Source organism: Telmatherina bonti (genome assembly GCF_933228915.1).
Source record: "Telmatherina bonti genome assembly, chromosome: 13".
Classification (NCBI taxonomy): Eukaryota; Metazoa; Chordata; class Actinopteri; order Atheriniformes; family Telmatherinidae; genus Telmatherina; species Telmatherina bonti.
Window position 1 is genome coordinate 16,020,419 of NC_136611.1, and position 22,122 is coordinate 16,042,540.

The following is a 22,122-nucleotide window of genomic DNA, read 5'->3' on the forward strand; positions in this document are numbered from 1 at the left end:
TATAGCATTCGCCAGAGGATATTGGTTGAAAACCTCTGGCACAATGACACAAACATTAACCATGCTAACCACCTCTTCTAATCTTACTATATCTAATTAGCTGAGGTCTCAGTGGCTTGTTGTCAGAACTCCACCTGGGCCTTCTGCAGCAGGCAGACAGGGCTAAATACACGGTGTGGAATCACCCGCTGGGACCAAGCCGACTGCTCAGTAAACCGGCAAGGGTAGTCGCCATGGGAACAAGCGATGCTGTCATCTACCATGCCTGAATAATCAGTTACAGAGAGCTTCTCATCCTCCGGGGAAGAGTGACAGAATGCAGAGTCGGAGCTGGTGGTCTGGTCTCTGCGGCTGTAGATTAAAAACAGGGCGGAAAAGTTTAATTAAAGGTTAATAATGAGGATTTAATTAATTTTTTATTAATGAAAGAGTATACAAATTGTGAGCTGAAAAACCACATATGGCACAACGTGCAGTTCCTCTTCACTAAGCACAGGAATGACAGCAGTGGGAATATGGAATATATACACTACATCAAGAAGGGAAACCACAGCTATTTCAAAATATCCAAGTGCCGACATGCAATCTCATTCACATAATCCAATATCCAGCCCTAACTCCATCCTCATCATCAGAACTGTTCCAAAGATGCGGGACGAAGGCCAACTTTCCTTCCAGCCATTCGCTGAAAATAAAGAGCTTCCTTGTACAGAAGCTGGAGATTCATGGAGCAATGGTGGGGCTGCTGCTGTAGGAAAACCATGAGGGGAGGAGGAGGATTACTGGAAACCACTGGCAAACCTGCCAACCTCCTGGCCAGCGGAGAGGGAGACCCCAGCCCAACACTGCCCAGCCCACACTGAACTGGCCTTCTCTAATGTGCCAACCCGCATTTAATTTCCTTTACCCCTATAAAAATTTATCCTGACTTTACTTTTCCATCCAAAGATATTTTTTGCTGGCCAATAGACCAAATGTACTATAGATAAAGCTTTAATGCATTTGTCACAAAAAGCTAATTGCGCACTGAACCCTATCCATCACCTTAACTTCAACTGTACCATTTTTGGTCTTGCAAAAGGAAAGTTTCATTGTGGAATGTTGAAGGGACAGATTTGGGTTAATAACAGTCTGGAGAAGAAGAGGTCCAGCAAGAAGAAAAGGACACAGGGAAACTAATAAAATACCTGCCAGTCTGGAAGGGAAAATCCTTTCCTGCTTCATCTGAGGAGCATCCAAGTCCAGACACAAGCTCAGTCCATTTGTCATAATCAGCTCTGTGTTGTGGAGTCTTGCCACAATAACAACTATCTTCACCTTCATTTCCCAACAATGGAGGAATTCTCACTTTAACGTTGCACCAGTGGCCCACTGCCAAAGTGAAGGTGGATGCAGGCATGGGCATTGTGACGTAGTAATTCCAGATGAAAAAATCTGCAGAATAAATGAAAAAAAATTAAAATGGATTAAAATGTCAAACACTGGACAGTAAAGAGAAGATTAGCTTAATTTAAACCAGTAAGTCAGAGACCTGAAATAGCAGGGAAATTCAGCCTGTCATGTTAATCTATTTGTTTTGTTGTATTCAACTTTCAAAGCAGGGTGGCATATCAATCCCACAAACATTAAAGAAGAACCAAAAACTAAATCAGGGCTTACAAAAAGTAATAAAAATCTCCAACATCGATTAATAAAATATCTAAACATACGTGTAATTAAACTGTCATCAACATTTATTGCTTTACTAATCTAATCCACACTTGAATCCACTGTTCTAGCAGTTCTCCGTCATCTTTTCCCTGGCTCAGACAAGATGATGACGCTATCATTTTTATAGTAATCCAACTCTGACTGGTATGGGAGAAACAGATGTCACAATGCTTATAGGAGGTCCTGAAATACATGGAGTTTTCAAAAGCCTGAAACTGGGCAACATAAAGACTTTCTTGTTAAGTTCCAATGTGTATATGACACACAAGTTCAATATCTATTACAAATTAGGGTTTTTTATTTGACAACATCAGTTAACTTTTCGAAATGCATCTGGGACTACACGATCTTAAACACACTCTGCTTCCCACCAACCAGTTTGCAATAAATGTTGAGGTTTCCTATTCCATTAAATGCACTTCTACTTTGAGCAATTAGTAATTAACATTATGCCACATGCTCTAATGAAAAGTCAGGATAAACAGGGTTTAATATGTTGCACACAATGTCATATTATTATTATGCAATTTTTGGTGATAATAGTAACATCAATTTGATTCCTTAGTGGCTAAGCTTTACAACAGCTTACGTGTGTCACTGTCCTCAGTAGGATCAGCTTGCTCCTCGCCACTCATCAAAACCACACACTCACTGGGGGCCCGCACTGTTGCCTGCCACGTTGACATGGCAACAGGTGGCTCCTGGCAGGGGAAGAGGGCTCGGTTGTTGATGGGAGAACCGGCGGTGTAAACACACACCCTGGAAGGGTAAACAGTGGTACATTATAAAAGAATACGCAGACACAAATAAAGCCCCCCACCCCCCATGCTTGGAACACTCTAAAATTTCCTTGGGTGTGTTTTTGTGAATTAATGAGTCAATATTATGTTTTTCTAACATTGGTTAATATTTTGATTAGATTTCTGCAGCAGAAAAGAAAAAGTTTTTTTTGTTTTTTGTTTTTTTTTTTACAAATGGCCTGTTTTAAAATATATATAAGGGAGTGCATGCACTGTGAGACAAACCTGTTGTCCTGGTCCTTGATCCATCTCACAGAGGCCCCTGTTGGCTTTGTGCTGTAGTAGATCCTAATAACATGAGGAAAGTCCTCAGGTGACATGACTCCCTTCTTCCTCACCTGCAGACTCCAGTGATCTCTATAAAAATGCAGTGAGCTGCCATCTTTAGCACTGGGGGCACGACTACACAGAGAAAAGAACTGATGCTTCCGACGCCACTGAGTAGAAGGCATGGAGAACAGGTTCTGAATAAAGGCAGCCTGTGGGTTTGCTGAAATGCTTTCTGATTTCTCAGGTGTACCCTCTGGGATGAGGCCAGACATGGCTGACACACTGGTGATGTCAACCTCTTCCACTTTTGACACATCAAGGTCACAGCAATCCAGCACTAAGGTGAAATCCCCAACACTGGTAGTGTTCCATAAATGTGAAAACTGAATGTTCTTGGCTTTAACTTCAGGCTTGGATCCACATGCAGTCTGTGGTTCATCTTGGTCTCTTTCTTTTGCAACAAACATTTTTACTTCAGTTTTATCAAATCCTGTTGTACCTTCCTCCACTGTGTCTAGTCTCTGACACAAAGATCCATCCTCAGTCCCTTCAGACTCAACTATCTTAACACCATCACCAGCTCCTGATCCAATGTCATCCTCAGACTTAATCTTCACTCCAGAGCATGGCTCCAAGAACAGAACAATGCTACCATTGATGACCCTATTATCAAAATGAACCATCAGATCCAGCACATAATGCCTGACCAGTATATGGTTAGTATTGGCTTGGAGCGGAAGGTCATCTGTATCAGGGTTTAGCTCTTTATCTGGCTCCATGTTAAAATGAAAATTAAACCAAAGTTGACGAGAGGGCGGCTGAATCTGAAGGCATGTTTTAATCACAATTTACATATTTATGTTTTGTTTTAGTTTGTAGTTTCCATAACATAATTGACTGCATATGTTACAAAGAAAGCTATCAGTTAATATTAGCTTTATTTGGGCTAAATTCAGTCTATGTATACTGTAATCAAGCTAAATCTGTGAGGGGTCTGGTCAACATTTACTCAAACTTAAGTGCCAGATTCCATCTGGTCACATATCCAGCAAACTTTTCCAAACAGGAAAACTATTCCATGATCCCATTAAATCAGTGTTAATGAGAAAGTATTAGCAAAACACCCCAGTTTAGTGAAAGGAGCAGCTATCTGTGTGTATTACATCAAAGCTTGTATATGAAAGTTGTTACTGTCACATTTCTTGTATTTAGACTATTAATAGCATGTGGAAGACTTGGCAGAGGTGTACTGCAGTAAACTGAAAACTTTGCATAGTTACGTGTGCCCACCAAAAAAAGAAGTTACAGCAAAAGCTGAGAAAACGTGGTCACTTAGACATAATTCTACAATATTTTACACTGTAAGCAATAAAAACAGTGTAGAGGTTGTCAATACGGTTTAATGTAGTTATCATGAAATGTTAAAAACTGCAAGTGCTACTATTCATGTTTGTTTGCATACAGGCAACAAAGGACAGACACGTGTAAATGGGAACTATTTGTGATGGTAAAGTGAAATTTTGTGTTAATATTCACTTCATTAAACGATTAATTAGTTAATTGCTATTAAAAGTCACCAGGCTTTATAACAGCATTAGGTTCGAGCTAACATTAACGCAAACCATTCATCTACTCTTCAAAGAAAGGAAGAAAGAAAAAGAAAACTGTGTTCAAAACTGGAGCGGCGACGTGACCGAAACCTCCAAGATTCACGGTAGCCAATAGTTTACGAAACAAACAACTGACAAAACTGTCAACATACCGCGTAGCATCATAAGCTACTGTTTAGTCTTGAATGAGCTCGATAACCAGGCGACTGTAATATGAAGTCCAGTGTTGACGTCATATTACCGCGACGAGAGCAGATTGTAGTTCCTTATAAGATGAGTTCACTTTTGAACTTCATTTAATTCTTGAACCTCTGGCTTAAAGTAATGTTCTGTACTTTTTGTTCAATTGTATAATAAATGTTATTTTTAAAAAAAACAAACAAAAACTGTTGTATGAGGGTGTCAAGACGTTTCCCGAGGTTGAAACACGCGATTTTTAAGCCCCTTTCTTCTTTAAGAGGACTTTTGGTGGGGGGAAAAAGTTCACTTTGAAACCTGTCTCATTTTGTTGTAGTTGCTTTTTTTCTACGATCTGGAACTATGTATTGTCATTATAGTGGTAGTAAACACATTCCTTTTCATAACCAGCACTTAACATAAAAAAAAGCTAAAACTGAGCTTACTGTCAAATTATTTTTCATTCATTTTAAAAAATTACACAACAAAAATGTTTTATGAAACAAACCTTTATCAAATCATGAAAATTTGAATAAAAGTACGACTGAAAAATTGCTAATTTATCTACCAATAAATAAATTTTAAGGTTCTGCAGTCATATTTACTAATATGCAACTGACCGAGAAGTTGAGCAAACTATAAATTATTTAATGAAAATAATCAACTGTTAGTTTCTAGAAATTAAAAAATTGTTACACTAGAAAACTATTTTTTGTGATACACTTTTCAGATTCTATATTTAATGTAATTTTTAATGTTTATGCACCTTGCTTTTGTTTTTAATTGTTTTGTACATGAACATTGCTATACAAATAAACCTGCTTGCTTTGTTATTTTTATTCAGTATAAAACCCTGCATTTACATCCATCCATAAATAAACTCCTTGAGTCATAATCATGTAGGTTTCTGTTGAGCAGGCCGATTTGTTCTTTAAAACTTTTACTTCAATATAATCTTTTAAGTAGGCTTTTACTTGTCATAACATACTGTCATAGTGACGCTAATACTTACATGAAATATACAAACACTTTATCAATCACAACACTTTAATGACGCAAAGAAATGACAATATACAAATTATACAAAAACAAAAACATCATTTCGAGTGGTGACTATGTGCATTCTTAGTTTCATTCTGGTTCTTCAACAGCACTGTATTTGTAACAAATAAAAGTTTCACCATCAATAAAAACACAAAAGGTAAATAATAATAAGTGATGCAATCTCTATGTGTTCAATGCCATGAACATATCTTAGAATTTCTAAATGTTTCAAAAATAGGCATACATTTTAATGAAAATCACATTTGGTGCATGACATCTTTTTATTTCACAAAACCATCCTAAAAATACTCAACAGGTAAGAAATACCACAGAAATATAATAATGATGTATATCAAATGCATTCCCATTTTTGAAACACTAAACACATCTGTATTAATGAATTACAGCATGACAACAACATAACCCCAGTTAGATTTACAACTCAGAGGATTTCTTCTGGAATGCACTTTAAGGAATGAGCATGGTTTGCTTTGCAAAACACAGCTGTATGGAGTGATTTTTCAAACTTTTGCAAGTCCAGCCAAGGTTCTCAGCTCTTAAGTAAAAATGGAAGGAATTAAATTTGGCACTGAGAATATCATAGGAAGTGGTCTACTAACAAACAGCTACTGAAACCACTGGAATAGACTGTTACAGTGTGCGATGAATCCAGCCACCTGAACATTTGCATTATTGCTAGCATTTATCTAAAAATAAATTTCCATTAAATAAAAATGAAAAATACTTTTTCAGTCCCTTGTGAACATCTTGATTATTCAATGCAATAACTATACAAAATGTGCATTTCATGGTTTTCAATAAGTAGTTTACAGCCTCAGAAAAGGCCATCTGCCTCCTATGAAATTGTTCAATTCTTCTATTAGCTACAAAGCCACATACTGTATATTCAACAGTAAAAGGACAAGGATGCCCTTTAGAGTTAATTCAGGAAATTGTACCCATTTCTCCAGTGCAGAAATCCACACATGTTCTTACTGCTCTAACTGCCACAAGTTAGGCTTAAATGCACAGTGAAATTTAGAGGCTTTCAGCAATTTTTGATCATTACTTGGTAAAGAGTAACTTCAGTATGGCACCAAAAGCTTCTATTCCAAACATAACCTAAAACGTCATTCATATGTTTCTATACATATACATATACACACATATATATACACATATATATATATATATATATATATATATATATATATATATATATATATATATATATATATATATACACATATATATATATATATATATATATATATATATATATATATACACACACACACACACACACACACATATATATATATATATATATATATATATATATATATATATATATATATATATATACATATATATATATATATACATATATATATATATATACATATATATATATATATACATATATATATATATATATATATATATATATATATATATATATATACATATATATATATATACACATATATATATATATATATATATATATATATATATATATATATATATATACATATATATATATATATATATACACATATATACATATATATATATATATATATATATGTATATATATATATATATATATATACACACACACATATATATATACACACACATATGTATATATATATATATATATATATATATATATATATATATATATATATATATATACATATATGTATATACATATATATATATATACATATATGTATATACATATATATATATATATATATATATATATATATATATATATATATGTATATGTGTGTATATATATATATATATATACTACACATATATATATATATGTGTGTATATATATATATATATACTACACATATATATATATATGTGTGTATATACATATATATATATATATATATATATATATATATATATATATATATATATATATATGTGTGTGTGTGTATATACACATAAATGTATATATATATTGGCACGCATATGAGCCCTGGGCCTGTAAGAACCCAAGAGAGCTGCTTTAACAGCTCAGAGAAAATGTTTGCAGCAATATTAGGACTTGAAGATTTGACAGTAAAATGCTCGATAAGCTTCACTACACGTGTGATCCCCACTCCCCCTATTTTCATGTCCTCACTCTCCTTTCACTTGCTGCTACTAAATTCCATGACATCATAAAAGTGGACATGCAGCAGATCCACATTGCTGGATTCCATTAAACGGAGTACTGCTTAGTGGACACATCTCCAGCGCAGAAGATTTCAGAGGGACCATCAGCAGCTTTCATCCTATCCTCTCTTTTTACCCTCTTGTTTGTATATGATAGTCTCCATTTTCCCATTTTAGTACTCGCTTATAGACAGGCTCTGCCATTTCAGGAGTTTTCCTCCTGAGTTCTGCGGAAACTTAGGCGTTTGAAGGAATCCCTGTAAGTAAAAGAGGACAGTGTATAAGAGAGAAAGTGGAGGGCAGAAATACAAATGATTATGAGTAAATGGATCTGAAGCAAACATTTCCACTAAATAACATTAGATCAAGACAGTTTTTTTTCCCACTTATTCCACACAAATAACAAGCAGCATCTGTGTTGTTTTTCCATTATCCAGATATTAGACACAGCTTTGTCAACATCAATAAATCTAAAGCATTTTGATATTATTTTATCTTATTCTATTCCATTACTTTGTTAGCACATAATTTTATGAAGTCCTATATGTATATATTTTTTAAAAATAATTGCTTCTAATTGGTTCTTATAGTTTTTTTTTAGGATCATTTGGATATATTCAACAAGTTTCCTTTTTTTATTTTAAAGAGGTGACTGGGATGATAAATTGAATTTTTTCTTACTGTTCTTTTGACTTTGAACAACGAAAAAAATAAAATAAAATAAAATAATAATATTATATATATAATTTTGTTTTCATTGTTTGTCTCACTTTGACACAACAGTATTAGCTTTTTGACTTAGTGACTCAGTTACCTGTTCTCCAGCCGAGGCCTGATGATGGGTTTATAGAGCTCAGGAATCTTTCTCTCGAGCATCGGCCTCAGGCTTTCTCTAAGGCGATTGTAATTCTTCTTTAACTCCTGCTGGTACTCTTTCTGGTCTGATGTGATCAGGTTTTTATTCTTCTCAACTGCTTCACCACACCTACAGGATAAACAGTAGAGCAACTTCATATTAAGTATAAAAAGCAGTTATAAAAGAAAATTTCATGCTATTGCCCGAGAAAAAACCTAGTTCAGTACAGTACTTGCTTTTTCTTCACACTATTAAGTTAAGAGGAGCTTCAGAAGGGATTTTTAGGAAACCAATTTATCTGTAATCCCCTTTCTATCCTCATTTCTTTCTAAATCTCTGCCATGTTCCATGTTAACAACCTCCTGTACCTCCTTGACATAAATTTGAGCCCTCTCCACACTCAGTCTCTAAACTTGCATCTGACCTATTAGACAGTGGGGGATTTCTTTGTACTAATAGGAGTATTTTTCCTAATTATCTCTGGTACAATATTAGCTAGACTATAAGTCACAAACAACAGAGTTAAAGAAAGAGCAGAGGTAAAACAACTGATCCACTTTTAAAAATCTTGGTCTTATTTCATGAAAAGAGGACAAAGTCTTGTTACAAAGTAAATCATGAAAGGATCTGAGCTGAACTAAGCAGAGGACTATAGCGGTTTCAGTCCACAATACTCTATCACAACATGTATAATAGCCAACATACATAGTAGTCTGCAGGAAATCAGACAGGGGGGGTTGATTGCAAGCATATGTCGAAGTTTATCTCTTAGCTTTTAATGAAAGTAGTATGGAAACTGCAGGGTTGCATAACAGTAAACACGAATGTAAAATACACAGGGAATGAGAATGATAGTGGGGTTAAATTACGTCTGCTGATTATTGGCAGTGTGATAAGTTCCTCCAAAATTTTTACTATGAATGTCTCCAGAACATCTGACTTTTCACTCCAAACAACCAAGATGTCAAAAGTCACATGTGCAACTCTAACTGTCAAATATTATATAAAGTATATAAACAATTGTGTCACTTAAGCAAATACTTTAAGTCTGTATCTCTATGATTATAGAATCTGAAGTTCCATCACAGCACAACTTCGAATAAGCAGCAGCTTTTAACACTTTAAACAGAACAAATAAAATTAGTTTTCATTTTTCCTCTTGACTTTGGCAATAATTTGTGGAAGAAATGACTAGTTTCTGATTATAGAATCCCATTTAAATCCAGTTGAAGTTATGTCCTCTTGTGTCTAGTTTTAAAAACAAAATTGGAATTAAAAAAAAAAGGAAAAATATGGGAGAAAAGTGTTTTCTCTTTGCCATTTATATATAACAATGGACATCATATGGAAAATGCTAAGCTAAAAATGAATGAAACGCCTCACCATATTACAACAGACTGCAGTTTCATGTAAATTTGTCTGATAGAGTGCAGTTCACAGCATGGACTTGCACAACTACATAGTGCTCCATAGAATTACAGCTAATGATGGTAATGATCACCTTTTTTCTTACAATCAGCTTTTCTGTGGTGCACTTTTATCTTTGTACACTGTCACCAATAATGAAGCATCTTGGGGAAGACTTTCACTCCCTCCAGGTCAGATACGGCATTTCCTGACTATGAAAATCTCTTTGAAGAATTGTTGTTTACTACTCCCTGCTGAGACAGTACCCTCCACTATCAACTATTGAGAGGATCACGTGCAAATTCAAGAAACTACTTTGCAAACTTCACTATTCATCATAAAAATTTGCTTTAAACATTTTATGGTGCTTTTTCCTGTTTTTTTGATGACTCTGCTGCAGTGTTTGTCAACATGTGCTCATTCTTTAATCATATATTACCTCATTATAAACTCCTTGAAACACAGGCGTAGTTTATTGTGGTGACGGAAGAGCTTTGGATCCGCTGGGATCTCGTTCAGGAAGACCTGGGCCACCTCCAGTGGGCCCTACAGCAGGGGCGGAGAGGACAAAAGGTACAAACACAAAGACAATGTTGGAGAGAGTGCAAAAAAAAAGAAAGTGAAAACAGAGCAGAGGAAGGAAAGAAAGGAAGTGTTTGAGAGCATGTGAACAAAAGAAGGGATGAGAATGCCCCTCATTTACAAACAGGGGAAACGACTTTCAAACTGAATGTCAAATGCAGCAAGGGGCCAAGACACTGAACATGAGGAAGAGATCAGATCAGAAAAAGAGCCTTGAGTAGCCCCTTGAATGTCTAATGTCACTGCAAAGTCTGCAAACACCCACCATTTGGCTTCCATTTGCCCAGTATGAGATCCTGTTATCCCAACTTATATTCGTCATAAAACCACAGCACGCTCACATAATGCCTGCATCACGACAGGCACAGTTAAACAGCACTGATTAGCATCATAAACGCATTGGGCCCGGGCCTCAGTCTGTGAGCTGTGGCCTCAGAGCTGTGGACCCGCACGCAGAAAACCAGGCTCTTCTGCTGATTACAGTCAAGAGTTATATGTTTACGAAGCTGCTGAGCATTAGCGTTATGTATACAACCATCAAGTCAGAGCGAGGGACCTGTCAGATTAGACGCTGGAAGATAAAGCATGGGGGGAGAGAGCACAGAGGCTAAAGCTAGCTTCGTCATTACTCCAACATTCACCATGCTGGCAGGACCTGGAAGCTATCAGATCAAAGAGGCCTCCGGTTCAGCACGGTGTGTAGAGGAGACATGAAAGGAAGAGGGGCCATGAATTGACGTTATAACTGAATCAGTAGGAAAGCAAAGGAAGGATTAGGGTTATGGATAGAGTGAATGCTTTGATGTGTGATCACTGTCTTGTCTCCCACCTGCATGCTGTGACTACAATAGAAACTGTAACTGGGATAACATAAATCATAATTATTCTCCTTCTGAATATTTAAGCAAGAGTGAGGTGAAAAGAGGGTAGTGTCATTTAAAGGAAATTGTATAATTTGGTTAAATGTTTAAAAAGTGATAACTGCAACTACACCATGACCAGACAGACAGCTGCAGAAAAAGACTTTATTTAAATAAAAAAAAACTATCATTGTTACCTGGTTGACAGTGGTTCCCACAGAGCCTTGTAGCAGCATCTGCAACATCTTAGGATCTGGTTGTTCTCTGTGTGTGGCAACAGCTAACTCCCTTGTCTTCTTCTGCATGTCCTCTATGGCCACCTCAATGGGAGTGAGATCAAACTGGAAACCAGAGAGAGGTAAGAGTGTCCATATTTATTGCTGCAATCGGCCAGCGGCATATTAAATCTACAAAACCCAGTGGATGTTCTTCGTCATACATCTGGCACTCACCTCCTCTTTTTGGATGACATTGATGCGAGTCTTGACGTAGGGGAAGGCGTGCATTGTGGTGAGGATGGTCTTCCTCTTGTACTGCTCATTCAGTTCGCCACGGGGCCGTCCGCTCTTGGTGAAGGGTGTGGTGTACATGAAGCGGCGCAAGTTGAAGTTTTTCTCAAAGTTTGTCATGCGGTCTTTCATCTCATAGTCGTCAAAGTATGGCTCCACATAAGTGATCTGGATATATGCCTGGGGAGGAGAAAAGCTTTCAAATGAGTCCAAACCCATCACAAAAACACACATATGCAAATCACAGTCACCAAATTATATCCCAGCTTTGACACACCTGACTTAACTGAAATGGATCCAACAGCTTATGAAGTTCTGCACGACTCATATATATATATATATATATATATATATATATATATATATATATATATACACATACATATATATATATATAGCTGTTCATTCCTGACACTTTTCTTGGTGTATGAAACAGATACAAAAGACTGTAAACGATGAGTTTTCCCTGCATTCAGTAAATATTTTCAACTACAAATAATTTCTCATAAGCCACCTAACTGTGTCCCTCTCCTAGCTGGAGTAATCTTAAACTAAATGTGCTTTATTTAATGGGGAAAAAAGGCCTTGGCTTTCTACAAAGGATATGTGTGCATGCTGACGCAAACATGAGCATGTTGAAGCACAAGGAGCTGGCCTGGCAAGTGTATGCCATGCGGGAAATATGAGGTACATGTAGGTCGAGAGGATATGTACTCTGATAAGATCATCATCACACAGTTATTTCTTCACCACGGGAAATATATGGTTGCTGCTGTATTAAGTGCTGATATAGCGTATAGTGAAAGTTTAAGGCCCTGTTCACGTATAAAGAAAGAAAACAGCTTCTGATTGAGGTGGAAACATATAGTAGTGGCAAATGACACATGCATCACCTGTTAACTGTCCAGTATAGTTGGATTTAGCATGACAGGTCTGATTTAAAAAGACTTTTTTTCACACAGCATATAAAATACCTGCATAATATAGTGTAGGGTCCAGTATGTGTGTTACAAACTTGACAAAATACTAACTCAAGTGGAAAATGCCCGATGTCTGGAAAAATGAATGTAATTATAATAATTCAAGTGTGTTTTTTTTTTTTTTGCAGAAGTAGCCAAATAAATTTACAGCACTTGCCTTAACAGTTACATGCATCTGTTGTAACTCAAGGGGATTGTTTTGCTTTACATGTGCACACATTTACCAAGAAGGCTGTAGTTTGATGTCGTAGTCGTGCAATGACTGGAGCCTGAAGTCTAAAGCTTGAGTTTTTTTTTTTTACATTGATGACTATTACCTCATTATTCAAAATGTGGGCCGTGTTTAACATCAGCATACACCGCTAGCATTGGATATGACAGAAAATGAGTGGCCAGACATTACAACTGCCTACCTTATTGGGGTTGAGCTGTTTTCTGTCCACTGGTGTTGAGTCTTTAATCATCACTAATGTCTCTTCACCAAAACAAGAGCTGTAAAAAGACTAGGAGAAGAAAAAATTGTGCCATTATAAAAATCATGCTGTTCATATTATAACAATGTCTGTAAATAGTATACATCAAACATGAAACGCTAACTAAAGTAAGAACAAAATGCTCAAAGATTACTTGAAGGCATAAATCAGCTGACAAACTACTTTGATAAAATGCAATGCTGACATTGCATGACTCTCCTTGCAAGCATCAAAATTAATTTTCCAAACTCTTATAAAACTCACTAAAAACAGATGTATAATTGCAAGTCTTGCATTCTGTTCGTTTAAAGTTTCTCTGTCATTATCAGACTCCACCAGTCCAGCCGGGCACCATCTTCCTTTTTTTTTTTTTTTTTTTTTTTAACTACACCTCCATCTCACATTGATTCACAACATGCATAAATTTGTCCTCACACACACTTTCCTCTCCTATACCTCCAGCCTGTGTGATATCTCCGGCAGATGTGTGATCCCAGGTTCCTTGTAAATAAATTCCCGTTCATCCAGGTCGCCAAACTTGGCCCCATAAAAACCCACACGGAAATAGGTTCCAAACATTCTCTTATGCCCCTGAAGAAAAACAAATAGATTTTATTTCAGACTGAATGACACCACTGACACATTTTTCTCATTATGTTAATAGCCTTTTAAGGAGTTTTTATTGTAATGAACATCTTTTAAGAGTATTGATTGGAAATGCAATATGCTTGTAAATCATTTCTAAACATTACTGAAGTTTCTTTGCATAGGAATACAAGGACTCATATATTTTATACATTCCAAAGAGCTTTTTATTTTTTTTAATAATTTAAAAAAATGTTTAATTTTTTAAAAAGATTCAATATAATAATACATAATAATAATATATAATAATAATATATATATATAAATATATATATATATATATTTTTTTTTTTTTTTTTAAAGGAGCAGTTTTAGCTCCAGCTTTGACAAAAAAATTTCTTCATGATCAACAGTCTTGTGTTGATTTTAATTAAATAAAACCACCTTGTTATTACCTTCTGAATAATGCTATTAAAGGCTCCATGAAGCTTATTATGTGTGGATGCCAGTTTTCCGAAATTTCTGTGTGCCTCTAGGATTGGTATGATGATCTTGTAAACCTCATTCACTGTTTCATAGAGACCACCCTGATGAAAAACACATCACTGCAGGTTAGCATAGACACATAAACTATACATTGTGCATGGCAGGAATATTTGGATTCAAGACAAACCAGATATGACCAATCATTTTATGTTTTCAACATCACAACTGGTTATTCTAAGCACTAATTTTTAAGTTATTGTTGCTCAAATAAAACTAGTCACACATTGTACTCCAAGTGGATACATTATAGTCTAAAAATGTGAATTTTAGACACAGAACAAGGATTTTTTTTGTTAAAGCGAAACATTATTATCATAAACATCAATGTAGCTTCAGTGTCTCACGTTGCTGAAGAGCTCCGCTGCCTGCTCAAGCAGCCCCACCAGGCCACTCTCTGTGAAGTAGCGACCCGAGCACACCCCGTCCTCGTCCGGGGACAGGATGTCATCCGACACGGCCGACTCCTCCAGCACATTGGGGGAGATGTTCTAAAGAGAAAAAAATCAGTTGGCCAATCAATCACTCAGCCCTCTTAATCAAATAATCAATCGTATGACTTAAAAAGACATGTCCGACAGTAGAGAAAGGAACTAATTTGAGGACCATCTAATCGGTGACCTGCTGACTTCTGCAGGTTGTCATTTGCCAGAGCACGACAGAAATCTTGAGTGGGAGACAGCACATCGATGACACAGTCCTCTGTTACTGTTGTAGCTGTTTGCTTTCACTTTTACACATGCTTGTTTGTCCTGCCCCATGTCTTCAAAATCACTTTGTCAAGCAGTACGGCAATACTAGTTTTTATTTCTTTGTTTTTGCACTACCTTGCAGTGATTTTGCTATTTGTGTGAGTATATCCACACTTCTGTCATTTACCTGGAAGGTGACGCTACCAACAGGGAGGTACTTGTGGTCCTCGAGCATGCTGATGTACTCAGCCACCAAAGCTGCAGCATGAACCAGACACATGGCCGACTCAGTGTAACACTTCCTGACGTTGTTTTTCTCTGCCATATTCTGCAGCCAGGTCAGACGGAGGTCAGGAGACGTCTGGTAGCCCTTTGCTATCCTGGAGGGAAAAGAAAAGTAGGGTCATTTCTTTTTCTCCCTTTCCTCTTCCTTTTATTTAATCATTTAAAAGTCTAATTAAGATTAAAATCTTGCTTAAGAAGAACTTAGCTAGGCAAACTGTTGCTGTACAGAGTGTACAGACAAGTGCACCAGTAGTTAAGGTAAAGGACTCATTGCATACAGACTGTTATTTTATTTTAACTACAAAGACAACTTAGTACATTTGCAGCTTAGAGCAATATAGATGAAATGTGTTGTGTTTAATGAACAATGATGGCTAAAAGACAATATTATGGGGGAATAAGGAACAGTCTAGGAACAAATAAGGCATTTTATAGCAGAGGTTAGGATATATATTAGCATGTGGATAGCAAAAATCTCAACACAAAATGAGAAAACGCAAAAACTAGAGAGTGAATCCAGCCGCTTTAGACAGATAAGTTAATGTATTTTGTTGGCAAGAAGAAACACTGAACACAATTTCCTGTTTGTGAAATTACTGCATAATCATTAATAAAAGCAGGTGAGTCACTGCACCATACATACAAATGAATTCAAAAGCATCTGCAGACCAAATGTGTGTAAATGACATGCGTTTGGAAGCATGGAAGTAAGTCTTAAGGTTAGAGTAAGTCTGCTAAGAGGTCATACAGCTGTCAGACAGACACTCAGCAGGTAACTAGAGTCTAAACCCAAACAGAAAGGTGCGTGAGAAATGATACATGTATGAAACACTGAGGTACGTTGAGGTAAAATGCCAAAATCAACAACGGCACATGTATGCTCCCTTTGTCTCAGTGCTTCCCCCTTCGTCGTCCTTCTCTCTCGCACACATTTGTACACACTGTTTACATTTGCATATACACAAAGCCAGATCAGAGAACTAAACTGCTACCACATGGTTACCATAGTGAAGGCAGCAAATAGATGCAAAACAGCCCAGACCACAGAGAAATAGGAAACAGCAATGATTTTTTTAGGAAGAAGTCAGAGAGTGATGAGAGAGCTAAGGATTATATATAAGGAAAGTCACTGAAGACAGAGAAACTAGAAGACAGTGCTTTTTTTTTTTTTGCTTTTTTTAAATATTCTCACCTATACATGAGGTCCATGAGCATCTCAGGATCTTCCTGAAACTCCCTCATCTTCACTGTGTCAGACAAAATGCTGTTGAGGTTTCTCAGAAGCTCATCCACCTGGAAATGCAGTCATGTATTAAAAGGTTGTCATGACAAAATCTCTTGATAACAAGAGCTCTCACTGTGTCTGATTGTGTTGAGGACTTGTACCTGGGAAGGTAGCTGAGTGCTCTGCATTTCAACATCCTCCTCCGCGTAGGCCAGGATGGTGCGGAGTGAACGGCGCAAGTATTCCTCCTGGAAGTCTGACGACTTGCCCACCAGTGAGGCCAAAGACATGGTGACCTGCATCTTTACTCTTGAGAAGTTCTAAAGTAAAGGAAAATAGTCTGTTTATCATTCAATAGTATAAACAACCGATTCATATAAGAAGGTTAAGGTTACACTTTTACAGCCCTGAAGAAAAAAGTGCAATATGCTCAAATCACTAGGTAAGGCGGCAGTGGAGTGATTCTCCTATGTGTTGTTTGTAAGAGAAGAACTTCTTGGGCAGCGATTTAAAAGTTTGTTCTTGAAGCTGATGTTTTAATAACACAAGGACGTATCTTTACAAAACTGGTCCAGTTTTTTCTTCTAAAAAGCAGGTCTTATAAGGTGCCATGGGTGCCCAAGATTTATTGATTTAGGAGCAAGGTCTTGCTTTTTGGGTCAGGCTTAACAAAATAGCTACAGCTGAACGGGAAAAAAAAAAAGAGGGTGGAAACTACAGAAAAGCTGTCTAAAAATGAGTTGCAGCAACGGCAGACTAGTCAAAATGGGCCTCTGACTACTGCCTAAAAGGGGCTACGGTGAGCCAGAACTGGACCGTGAAGAATCAGAATACAAGGGCATAGAATCAGGAATTTGGCTTTTACATTTTCTGAGCAGCAGGATGCATGTGCATCATTTACCTGGAAGGAAATTACAGCTGGATGCGCAACAAATGCCTCAGCAGAGATGACTGTTTAATCAATAAAGCTAAATTGAATTGAACAATCTGACAAACACATGCTGTTTTCAGCAGTACAAGTCATCTTAACAGTACTGTTACTAGTTACTAGTTATTTTGAAAAGAACAAAATGACCTGAAGTTTCATGACAATCTTTAAAACACTTCTATAAAGATTATATCAAGACATTAACAAGATAACAGTCTAATCTGTCTTTATAATCCCTGAGCAAAGAAAGAAAAAAACTTGCTTTCCAATGTCATGCAATGTAACAACATTTTCTTAATCTATCACAAAATGGAAAACAAGCGACTGCAACAAATATGTAGATATGAGTTTGAACAGGTTCATTTGCCGTATTGCTATGAACTACCTTGTTTTTGTCATTTCGCCTCTTTGTTCTTCGTCCCTCCCAACCCTTTCCTCGTCTCTCCATCCTTCACACTACCTGACCAAGAAAACAGGTCTGACAAACACCCCTCTATCTTCTGCGGAGATGGCTGTGTATATGTGAGACAAAATGTGCTCGTGTACGTGTGAAGTCCCATCCATCTCCAGCATGACCAGCTAAGCGGGAAATGATCTCCCATTAGCAGAGACATAATCACCCATGGATCATCTCTACGGCCCCATTCTGTTCAACTGAGCATGGAGCCAGAGCCTAACCACCCATCACTGCCCTCTAACTCTGTGTGCATGTGTATGTGCACAGAAAGCAGGGAAAAATTATAGCTTAAGTCAACACATAACCCTCTTTGTCTTTCTGGCTCCTTTATTTAATCTGACCCCGTTTTTCTTCAGCTCCCCCTTCCCACCTCTTCAGTATTGGACACATGTCAGGTTGTTTTTTTTTTTTGTTGTTTTTTTTTTACTAATTTACTCCATTAATGGAAAGAAATCCAACTATTTTTACATTTTATTACCATAACCTAAAATTATAGTAAAATATGAAGGGAGTTAGGAGTGACAGAGAGAGAGAGAGCATGATGTGGGTGGATGAAAAGAAGAAAACATAAACAAAGGAAGAGGTAGGGAGTAAGGTCTGTATGAATGAGTCATTTGGCTGCTACGCTAATTCAGATCACAGCTCCTTCTGTATACACCATATAAACAAACACACGCTGGGACACGCAGAGGGGAAACACTCTGTATAAACTGGAGATACTGTATGTCAGTGCAAGTCTCCTGCACAGATAGTGTCTGACTTTCATTAAAGCAAACAGGCTGTAAACACGGGAAATATCGACTGCAAGAGAGGTAATCGAACCAGCATAGAAAATAAAAGAAGATACTTCATCTTATACCTCCGCTTCTTTTAGATCTGTCTATTCTCAGTCTTGTCTCTTTCATTTCCCTCAATCCCTGCTTCAGCCCTGTTACAAACACCCCTCCATCTCCGTGATGATATTCCCCTTTTCAGGACCATTCAAATTCTTCCTCTCGCTGCCCTTGAGGTGCAAATACTTACACATTTACACACGCATATGTACTGCAACGCACACACATGCAGAGGGGGGGGCTGTCATTAGTTAAAGAGGGGTAGGAACACGGGGAGGCAGACAGTGACATATCTCTCTGCTCTCTACTTAGAGACACATCCTTCAGCAGAAACTTTCTGCAGCATGCTCAAAATAGACATGGAAAAGACATTAAAGCTGAGCAGGAAAGAAAGAGCAAAGGAGATAGGATAAAGATCTAAGTGACTCCCAGTTTTACTGTGTCTTCAGTAGAACATCACAAGCAATTCTGAGCTTCAAGGTGCGCTTAAATCAGAACTAATCTGGTGTAAATGCAACTTCTGTTGCAAGCTCAGGTGTTTTTTAATCAGAGAAAACTTCCGTACATTTCACTTTGTATATGTACTCACAAATATGTGTGCATCACCACATAAATTTGATAATTCTTTAGTTTTTTTATGTGTATATGATGGACCACTGTCAGTGTGTGTGTGTGTGTGTGTGTGTGTGTGTGTGTGTGTGTGTGTGTGTGTGTGTGTGTGTGTGTGTGTGTGTGCTTACGCTGGCATTGCTATAGCTGTATCTCATTATGAGATAGAGAGTGGCACAGGCCTGGCTTCTGTTCTCATCAACAGGGCTGCTGCAGTACTGAAGCACCTTCTGGCACAGGTCTGCGCACTGTTCCGCCTCCTCTTCAAACAACAGGTCTCCAAACTGCACACAGACAACATAAGATGCACAAGGTGGTAACACACAAAAACACATCTATACATGAATTGGCTCCTATCAGCAGTTTGCCACCCACACAAACAAACAACCAAGAACATTTAATTTGGACACAGATAGTGTTTGTGTAAACACACCAACCCACACACCAGCTCCCGAATTTTCACAAAGTGAAATGAAACCCATACAGACATGCACACCTACACACATATTATAATAAAAGTACCTTGACGACAAGCGCTCTGAGCGTGCTGAAGGTGTGGGACAGGAAAGTGGTGCTCTGACTGCAGCTTAGAGAGTGGAGTAACACTTTCAAGACTCCACCAACTACACTGTCCTTACACTCAGCCAATGGGACTGCCTGGATGAGAGACAAATGGAAAATTACCAATTATAAAATACAAACAGGGTTGTGCAAGTTCATGCTCCGTGTGAACTAATCAATTCACTTCTCACAGGTTAAAAAGAACAGTTTGACAGAGTTCACCATTTCAATATCAAACTGGCTCAAAGATCAGTTTTTAGGCTAGAAGTTAAAATTAAAGGCTCAACTTAAGGAAAAAAGAAATAATTATAGAGTTCCATCTTTCAATGAAATCAAGACTTTACATTCTAAAGCACCAAATAGATGTGAATGTGGAAAAAATATGTGGCGAGTGGGCAAAAGTTGTATTTTTGTTTTCTTGTCTGAATACCCTTTTTTCACTTAAATAGAAGGTCTTTTTTCCTCAAGCAGCTATTTGCTACTAACTTCTTTTCAAAATATTTAAAGAAGATAAAACACTGAAGTTTATAATATTTTATGACACTGGACTGGTGACCTGTCCAGGGTGTACAGGGGCACTGGATGAAGGTCAAATTGGAAAAGGAAAATAAAAAGATAAATAAATAAACACACCTATAGCATGATGAACATAGTGTGAAATGGCTTTAGAAAATAAAAGATTGGACTACAAGCACGTTGTTTCAATTAATTTAGTTTTCTGTTAAAAAGAAAAAAAAAAACCTTTGTCGACTTTGTTACTTTGTAGATTATTTAAATACAAAAAAGTAGCAAATATTGAACAATTTTAAAAGAACTATCAATATTTTTCTCATAAAGCAAATATCTGTACAAATGTACACATTAAATGTTGTAATCCCTGCGTGGGTGTGAAAGAAACACTACACTACACTATAATACAATAATGATCAAATTTAAAGACTTCTTTCAGCTGGCAGATATGAAGGCTTGTGGAATGTTTTCGTGAATCAGCTGATTGTTTTTTGTTTCCAGTAGTAAATATAGCGTTGTCTTTGTAGTTTTGAAGATCTACAGTCTAACTCCAGCTCTCTGTCTACCTTCATATACTTCTATTTTGAATTCCTCTTCTTTGCCAAATAAAATATCATTACTTTATATTCTTCTGGCCACATAGTAAAAATCGGATGCTTGGCAGCCCCTTCTTTTTTTGTTTTATAAATAAAGGGGTTTCTGACCTGTATAATAGTCTCCAGAAGGTCCAACACTATGAGGTTTGTTTCTGTGGCTAAATTCCCACTGATCAGAGCTTCTTGGTCCAACTCGGCTTTAGTCCTGAAGAAAGACAAAGAAGGTGAGGCAGAAATTAATGCATAAACAGACAGCTAAGGCAGAGAAAAGTACCATAAGACACAGATAAAATCCATCTTAGAAAAGTGAGAAACATACTTATCCTGTCTGTCATTCGTTTGTCTCCACTGAGTGAGGTCTTTCCTCCAGCGCAGGTTCTCTCTCTGACCCAAAGTTCGGTCCGTTCCTGTGAAAGCAGACTATTACTTAGAGGGAACAGACAGTAAGTTGAGTGAAATACTATTTCTTTTTTTATATTATATATATATACATATATAGTAGTATTGTTATATATTATTTATTCTTAAAATTAGTAAATCTGAAGCCATATTCCTGTAAATGAATAAATATATAAAAATGAAGAAGGAAAAGAAAAAAGGGGGAAAAAATCCCACACTACCTCCAACTCGTTTCATCATTTCCCCGCGGGCTCCCATTCCTCTCAGCAGGGCTTCTTCCAGCTGCAGTTTAGCCTGCTGAGATTTTTGTAAGGCCTGGGTGCTCACTTTGTCACTGCTTTGCTTACCCTACAAATGTGCAGAAAAACATCGTCACCAGAAACAAATGTGGATATTAATTTTTTACATAATAAGTGCGAGAAAAGAATGCATTCAAA

At 36.9% G+C, this 22,122-nt stretch overlaps 2 protein-coding genes across 2 annotated transcripts in view; both read right to left on the bottom strand.

Moving 5' to 3' along the window:
* Window positions 1-3,559, bottom strand: part of aopep (aminopeptidase O (putative)) — a gene marked incomplete at its 5' end in the record, with an annotated part of 71,846 nt that extends 68,287 nt beyond the window's left edge. The window contains 5 exons of the mRNA XM_079250871.1: window positions 135-351; window positions 1,188-1,434; window positions 2,300-2,469; window positions 2,736-3,208; window positions 3,341-3,559. Coding sequence (XP_079106997.1) covers window positions 135-351; window positions 1,188-1,434; window positions 2,300-2,469; window positions 2,736-3,208; window positions 3,341-3,559 — 1,326 coding nt within the window. The remainder of the gene's footprint in view (window positions 1-134; window positions 352-1,187; window positions 1,435-2,299; window positions 2,470-2,735; window positions 3,209-3,340) is intronic.
* A 4,047-nt stretch (window positions 3,560-7,606) lies between these two features.
* The window catches only part of dock8 (dedicator of cytokinesis 8), a 50,447-nt gene continuing 35,931 nt past the window's right edge, over window positions 7,607-22,122 (bottom strand). Inside the window, exons 32-48 of the mRNA XM_079250677.1 lie at window positions 21,907-22,033; window positions 21,606-21,693; window positions 21,395-21,491; window positions 20,142-20,276; window positions 19,751-19,903; window positions 16,954-17,112; window positions 16,760-16,860; window positions 15,470-15,662; window positions 14,938-15,081; window positions 14,503-14,634; window positions 13,919-14,053; window positions 13,403-13,492; window positions 11,953-12,189; window positions 11,698-11,841; window positions 10,498-10,604; window positions 8,610-8,780; window positions 7,607-8,052 (exon numbers count right to left, since the gene is read on the bottom strand). Of these exons, the coding sequence (XP_079106803.1) occupies window positions 8,001-8,052; window positions 8,610-8,780; window positions 10,498-10,604; window positions 11,698-11,841; window positions 11,953-12,189; window positions 13,403-13,492; window positions 13,919-14,053; window positions 14,503-14,634; window positions 14,938-15,081; window positions 15,470-15,662; window positions 16,760-16,860; window positions 16,954-17,112; window positions 19,751-19,903; window positions 20,142-20,276; window positions 21,395-21,491; window positions 21,606-21,693; window positions 21,907-22,033 (2,265 nt within the window). The 3' untranslated portion in view covers window positions 7,607-8,000. The remainder of the gene's footprint in view (window positions 8,053-8,609; window positions 8,781-10,497; window positions 10,605-11,697; window positions 11,842-11,952; window positions 12,190-13,402; window positions 13,493-13,918; window positions 14,054-14,502; window positions 14,635-14,937; window positions 15,082-15,469; window positions 15,663-16,759; window positions 16,861-16,953; window positions 17,113-19,750; window positions 19,904-20,141; window positions 20,277-21,394; window positions 21,492-21,605; window positions 21,694-21,906; window positions 22,034-22,122) is intronic.